Source organism: Anas platyrhynchos, chromosome 1 (assembly GCF_047663525.1).
Source record: "Anas platyrhynchos isolate ZD024472 breed Pekin duck chromosome 1, IASCAAS_PekinDuck_T2T, whole genome shotgun sequence".
Classification (NCBI taxonomy): domain Eukaryota; kingdom Metazoa; phylum Chordata; class Aves; order Anseriformes; family Anatidae; genus Anas; species Anas platyrhynchos.
This window is the reverse complement of record NC_092587.1, coordinates 27,417,426-27,424,838: the sequence shown is the minus strand read 5'-3', so window position 1 is coordinate 27,424,838 and position 7,413 is coordinate 27,417,426. Positions and strand designations below refer to the sequence as shown.

At 40.2% G+C, this 7,413-nt stretch overlaps 1 protein-coding gene across 1 annotated transcript in view; it reads left to right on the top strand.

Annotated features, from left to right (window-relative positions):
- Positions 1–2,021: 2,021 nt before the first annotated feature.
- The window catches only part of MDFIC (MyoD family inhibitor domain containing), a 49,763-nt gene continuing 44,371 nt past the window's right edge, over positions 2,022–7,413 (top strand). The window contains 5 exon segments of the mRNA XM_027457532.3: positions 2,022–2,147; positions 2,478–2,733; positions 2,736–2,827; positions 3,238–3,288; positions 3,291–3,393. Coding sequence (XP_027313333.2) covers positions 2,022–2,147; positions 2,478–2,733; positions 2,736–2,827; positions 3,238–3,288; positions 3,291–3,393 — 628 coding nt within the window.

Here is a 7,413-nt window from a genome sequence, read left to right as displayed (position 1 = left end):
CAATTAAGCCTCATATTCCCTCTCCACTACAGAGTCCATCCCATGGCAGAAAACCACTAGACTTGGGCAAGAATCATTTACAGTATATAGACTTCTTTCTCTAAAGGGCAATGTGCAGCATTACTGGAAAAAATTGCTTCTCTGCATTTCTTGACTCCATTTCTGGAGTTAAATCTGCATGCCTCTAATTTCATTTTGGTATCCTACTCTTTGTCTCTCTGTGCTCTTTGGAGCTGGATTTCCTTGGAATAGAAAGGATTGGTTGCCCTGTTATGACCTTGTGTCTAAGGCTTTTTTTTATATATAAATGTTTTGAGATCCCTTTCACATCCATCCCTGATTCTGCCATTATGGTCTAGAAGAGCACACCTGAAAGTGTGATGCTATGATCTAGCAATGGAAGACTATATCGCAATACATATGCACAAAGCCTATAACCTGGTTCCTGAAAAAAATCAGTAACATTTTAGAATGATAAGTATTTTAAAGGAAAAGAATAAAACAATTATTTTAGATTTGCTGTGCTGGGATGTCAGTACTATGCCAATGAACTTTGCCTATTTGTGGTATCTCATTAACAGTGACCACATCTGGATTTATCTTTTTACAAGTAATCACAGTTTTTGGTTTTTAGAGTACAGTGTGTTCACAGTGTGTTGCACGATATTTTTAATATGTTATTTCAATGAGTCACACTTTTTTATTTATTTATTTATTTTTAATACTAGATTCCCTTATCTTGTTTTATCTGATCTTGGTTGGGGTTATCTCACACTATCATCAATTGCAATATGGCAACATAAACTGGAGTTTCTCTTCCATTGATTTAGTTGTTTTAAACTGTATGTAGGCATCTACATAGTTGAACCTTGGCAGGCTGAGCTCATCCCATCATCTTTTTGAAGAAGATAAACTAAACACCATGAAGGTTACCAAGTGTATTTCATAGATAAGGTTCAAAAAACACCACGCCTAAAAAAAAAAAAAAAAAAAAAAAGGAAAAAAAAGGATAGTATCTGTTCGATATGTATTACCCAATGAAAGGTTTTGAAGGGAGGGTGTGGTTGGCTAACTTATTGCTCCTCCCACTCTTCTGTGCTGTGCTTCCAGTTTCAGAGGGAAAAATACAAGCTTGTCCGTTGGGTATGAGTCATAACCTCTCTTCTGCTACTGACTCACTTTCGAGTTTGAGGTAAGTCCTTCTACCTTAAGTCTCAATTGCTCTGCCCCCTGGGCAGTGAGGAGAGAAGGAGCTGTTGTATGCTGAAGCTATGGAAAGTTATGCAATGTTTTCTTAGATGAGAAGCATAGGTATTGATATCCATATTATTATTATGCAATACAATAACAAGTTTGCGTACCCCAAATGGAATTTTTACTTGGCTTCTTCCAAACATAGCACATATTTTTTCCATTTTATCATTAAAAGGTTTAAAGAAATATTATGTTGTACCAAAGAACATCTCAGCTTACTGAAATACTTAAAAATGATTGTATTTTTCAGAGAAAAGTACATAACATGTCTTATTAGTTGCATCACACTTCTTTCACACCAGTGGTAACCAATAATAAAGCTATACAGTGATGGCTGTTGAAATCAGGGGATGCCCCAAAGTGTGTGGTGTCGTATATGAAATGGCTCCTATTCAGGTATTTACACTCTATACTGGTTGTTTTGCAAGCATTGCTGGGAAATATTAAACTTTAAGAAATGAAGTTTTACTTTTAATACCTAAGCACATTGCTTAGCACTTGTATCAAAATAAATATCCATTAGTTCTTTTCTATTATGTTAGGACATAGGTAGTTTATAACTTGGCTGTTTCTAAGTCCTAGTTTCAGCTTCCCAGAAGATAACTGTTTGCACACCATGATGGGACATACCAGTAGAGCATATTTACTCAACCATAATAAAAATTTGGTTTCTAAGTTTTAAGGAAATTACAGAGTAAACATGAACACACTTTATTAGAGAGGTGTGCAAAGTTGTGGTAGCATGAGCAAGGTCAAGCACTTAGCATATGGACGCTAGTGTGTACATGAGCAGTAATGGCAATGCTGCATGGTGTGGGCAAGAACAGAGGCTGACAATCAAATCAAGTCCTGTAATGGGGAAGAAATGTATTTCTTATCTAGAAAAAACACAGGTAAGTCAGGTCGCTTGGCAGGTGCTGGTGGAGGAAGTGGTTTGCTCTCTAGGGTATTACTTTTGAAAAACACTTCTATCCTTCACTTTCGTTTGAATAATTTTGTACATACACTTTAGAGTCCTTTTAATGTACACATCCATATGTTGGCAGGGGAGGTACACTAGGGCATTGGGTTGGGCTGGAACTGGTCTCTGAGAAAGGTGGAAAGTGCAGGCCTGCAGCGTTTCACGTGCCTGGCTACCCAGATTCCGAGGCACAACTGGTTGAAGGCAAACAACCACCACAGCGGCCCAATTAATTCTGCGCCAGCTGTTGCCCCACGAGCAGTGCCTCTGCCAAAGGCTACAGCTGCAAACCCTGTCCAGGCATGAAAGCCTGCCTTTCAAGGGTGGTGTGTTTTTATTTTTATTTTATTTTTTCCCTTTTTCCCTCGTTCTGCCTGACGGGTTTCAGCCTCCTCGGGGACTTTCCGTGGCCGGAGGCCCGGCTGGGGGCGGGGGGCAGCAATGCTCTCCCGCAGCCCCAGCCCAGCCCAGCCCAGCCCAGCCCGCGGGCCCGGCGCTGGCGGGCGGCAGGACCTGCACCACCGCCGCCAGCCGCAGCGGGATGTTTCATCGTCCGGAAATGATGGAAAAGGACTGACTGCGGCCGCGGGGGGACAGCGGGGGCGAGTGCGGGTGTGTGCGAGCACGCCTCCGCCCCGGGGACTGCGGGGGGTCGGGGGGACGTGTTGGGGGGAAGACGCCCCCCCCCCCCCCTGCCCTGCGGGCCGGGAGAGGGGAGCCGAAGAGCCTGCGGGCGGCCGGGGCGCTGAGATTAGGGCCGGGCACCGCGGAGGAGCAGGAGAAGAGGCGGAGAGAGGGAGCTCAGAGCCGCCGGGGGGCTCCGCAGCCGCCGCCCCGGGACCCCCCCGGGCCGCCCCCGGCTCCCCGGTGCCCGCCGAGTCGCTGCCGCTCAGATTTGCCGTCCCTCCTCCTCTCCTCCTCCTGCTCGGTCCCTCGTCCCCGAGCCGCGAGTTTTTTTTTTTTTTTTTTTTTTTAACGTGTGAAATAGATTAACGAGTGCTTTCATTCGCTTGTTCCTTCAGGGTCGCGTGTTAGTTTTGTTGGAGGGGGGCGCAGGCTCTGCGTGACTCGGTGAGAAAGCTGGCAGATGTCCCAAGTGGGAGAACCTCTTCCTCCAGGGCCTGAAGGGCCAGAGCAAGCTCCGACTGAAAGCAGCGCTTTGATCTCTCTCCCTCGAGGTAAGTTGCTTTAAAGTTTCTCTGTAATTGTTGCGCCTTTTATTTGAATGATACATTTGCTGATTTGTTTTGTGGGTTTTAACCCCTCTCTTCTTTCCCCTCCCCCCTGGCCTCCCCTAGTTGGTCTAACTCTGTAACACTTTCACTTCCACGCCTTTATTGTTTTAACTAGAAATTCCTATGTAGAAAACGTGTAAAGGAAGAACAAGAAGAAAAAAGATGCACTGATGTCAGCACCGCGTTTCACTCCTTGAAAAACTGCAGTCATACAGAGAGGCAGATGCTGCTCCTTAAAAACTGCCTTCTTGTTCTTCAGCCTTGGTGTTTGTGTTTAGGAGCTCTTCTCCGCGAAGCTTCTCTCTTTCCATGTCTTGCAATACACTGAGAAAGGTAGATCCTGGAGCAGGAGTGTTGTTCAGGTTGGAGGTCACTTCCCTGTTTTTCTTAGGCCACTCATTGATGTTACACCTAAAACCTGTTTCTGAGAGTATTAACTTGTTTTATATTTGCTGTTCTAATGTTTTTTTTTTGTTTTTTTTTAAAGTACATTCATTCATCATAGCAATAAATTCTTTAAATGATGTGCAGTTATGTGAAATTTGCAATTACACAAGATATCTTTATATTCTGATCACCTTCATGTAGAGAAGTTTGACAAAGGTATACTGTAGGTTACCCTCAAAAAGGGTAGTGTGTTTGCCTACTGAGTTCTGGTCTGTGAAGATGAGACTTTTTTTAATTATTATTTTTTGCATTTAGAGCTACATCTTTGCTTTTCACAATTCTGAGAGCAGTTTTAGAAGTCCCTGAAGAACAGACAAATAAGATTGTTCAAAGACTGTAACTTTATATCTATGTGGTTAACTGTTAGCAGATACTGAGAGCATAGTTGTGCAATTGTGGATTAAAGATGCAGTCTCTGCTTTTGTAACTTGGAAAATCAATAACTATGTGAAATCAAAGTTGAAGACTTGTTTGAGAAACCAGAAAGTATCTGTAGCAAAGTTTTTAAAAAATAAAAAATAAATTGGCAAGGAGACACATAAAATTGGCTTATCTCTAATTGTTTTTTTTTTTTTTTAGAAGTTCTGAGAATGACTCAGAACTTCTAAACAGTAAAACAAAATAATAAAAAAGATTAGATACAGAAGATAAGCATGCAGAACTGAGCTGTTAAAATCATGTTTTTGCCAGAAAAAATCAGTAACTGATACATGTTTATTTTCAATCTGTTGATTTTGTCTGCCATGTGATCAAGTGGACACACTGGTTAAATTTTATGCGTAGGCCATACATCAAAGTTATTGAAGTTGTAAGCCAGTGAGCTAACTAGCCTGGAAAGCAGTCTTATTCTTACAGTCCCACTTTGAATTACGTTTTTACTCTGAAATAAAGTCATATGTAAGATTTTTCAATACCCACCTTTCTGTTTTATGAAAAGTAAGGAAGGGAACGCTGGTCTTCTCACAGACAAGCTCTGTGCAGAAGGTCTGAATGACACAATTACAGCACACAGCTGTCAAGGTGAAGGATTTTGGAGTTACTTTTTCAGGGATCATTAAGGTACAAACAAGTATAACGTGTTGATTCAAGATTGCTCACTTGCCACACCTTTCAAGGCACGTGATCAATTTTAAAGCATATGCATAGTTCGCAGAAAGACTTTTTTGAATTCTACTGAACTTAGATTTAAGGATAACTGTGGATATTTGATGCTTTTTTCTAGCATAAGTCTGTTGGGGAAATGGGGGTGGAAAGAGGAAGAGGTGAGTTCATAACATTTCCAGTCTATATTCCAGCATTTCTGTTGTCAGCTTTGCAGTGTGTAGTTACAGGGTGAGGTAGTCCAGATATTCCAGGGCTAAAGATCTAAGATAATATATCTGGGACTTTCAAAACCCTCCAACCCTCTCTATACCATCCCACAGGACATCCAAAAGTACACCAGCTTCTGTAGAATTTGGAGATAAGTGTAACAGCTGTGATTGAAATTCACATTACCTCTGGAAGTAGGTTAGAAGTATTTGGAAAAATATGTAGTAAGTTGAAATAACTATTAATTTACTTAGACTCATTTTTTAATATATAATTGATGACTCTCTGTCTTTACAATAGATACTTTAAATCTGTGTCCACCTAGGAATAAAGTTCCCTCAGTCAAAAAAAAAAAAAAAAGGCTTATACTGTATGTATAGCAAAGTATTAAACACATTCTGGTGAAAAATAATTTTGATTGTTAATGACATACTTTAATATGCTTTGCATATTTTATAACTGATACAGATACTTTACATTATGAGAACAGTCTTTTGTTCTCTCTGGTAGTTCTTTGAGGTATCATCAAAAAATCCAGATCTTCAAAGTGCTCCTTTTGCTTGCCATCATAAACATTCAGATGATGAAACCTAATTGTTTCTCTTTCATAAAAGGAAAAGTAAATTCAACTGAATTATGAATATTCAACTAATAGCTATCCTACAATCTAAGGAAAACAAACAAACAAAAACAAAACAGAAGAAATAAAACTTCAGGCAGATGGGGGGATTTACATAAGTTCTGGAGATGATAAAACTGGGTTGAGAAGTACTTTGGCCTAAAGATGCGTCATGCTCTGGCTTTTGCAACTCAGAAGAATTTTCTTACATTGCTTTAACCAATATTCTCTCAACATCCCTGCTCTCACTTTGATTCTTTGCTTCGTTTTTGAATTAATGCATAAATAACTATTTGTCAGATTATTGGATTTTGCCCTTCCACAATTAGTGTGCTGAGAGAGAGTTGATTTAATCAGTGTCTTCTTTTGTAGCAACTCATTTCAGTCTTTAGACTATTATCTGTGCAGAGTCTGCTGCTGAGAGAGGAAGAAAGATTTAACCTAATTTCTGCAAATGTCCCACTTTTTGCCACATCCTTCCAAAAGCCTAAGTCTAGTTGTGGACTGTTGTTCGAGATCCTGCTCATACTGTCTCTGCTTTCCTGAGCTCCTTGGAATCAAATTATGACTACTTCTACCTGTGTGCCATGCAATATAATCAGAGTGAATAGTGTCATGTCTATACTCCTGTAATTTGACTGTGGTCAAGTATTTTCTGCAGTGGCACGTACCGAAATAATTCAATGTCCCTAAACAAGGAATGTGACAATTTGTGACCATCAGCCTCTCTGCTTTAAGGAAAATATTTTGCAAGTTAGAGGTCATGTCAGGATTATTGCTCGGGCAGTAATTCCAAGCAATATGGGTAGACTTTTTCCATTAAATCCTCTGCATTTGAATAAACCAAAGAATGCAAGAGAGAAGTTCAACAAACATGGAACTATATTTAGAGAATCAGACAACATTTAGAAAATGTTGGACTGCCATCTATAAATATATCTTTTGGTGGAGTGGATAGTGAAGTCTAGTAGAAATATTAGGGGTCAAATTCTGTAAGTGGCCACTCTTCCCAGTGCAAATCATATCACTGTTGCTGGATGGAGATACAATCTACTTTGGTGTCTGAAGAAACCATACACATTAGTTCATTCAGAACTTCCATTCATAAAAGCACTCAACACGTGCTCCTCTTCAACAGCATGTTGCAACCCCCTTAATATTTGTGTGCTTTACTGTTCTCATGACCAGGAGTGCTACAGCACTAGATGAGACAGGGATGACAGAAGACTCACAGTGGGAATGTCTGGAAATTCTTGAGGCAACAGCTATTACTATCACCATAATTGTTGCACTTTGCTAGCAGTGCCTCAGTGTTATGAGTAATGGATTTTTATTTTAACGGTTAACCCATACACTCAAATTGCTCAAATGTACCAAATTCTTGCTCTATTTTTGCTTCCGCTTTCAATCTGACTAGAGTTTAGTGTTAATTTGTTTTATAGTTTTCTGTCAGCACTAAATTGAACGTTACTGACTAGAATGCCTGAAACTTTCACAAATGTCTAACTCTAGCTAGTCATAATAATAGACTTCTTCTTTCAGTTTCATGTGCATGCAGTTCCAGTAAAGTGATTCATGTCCACATG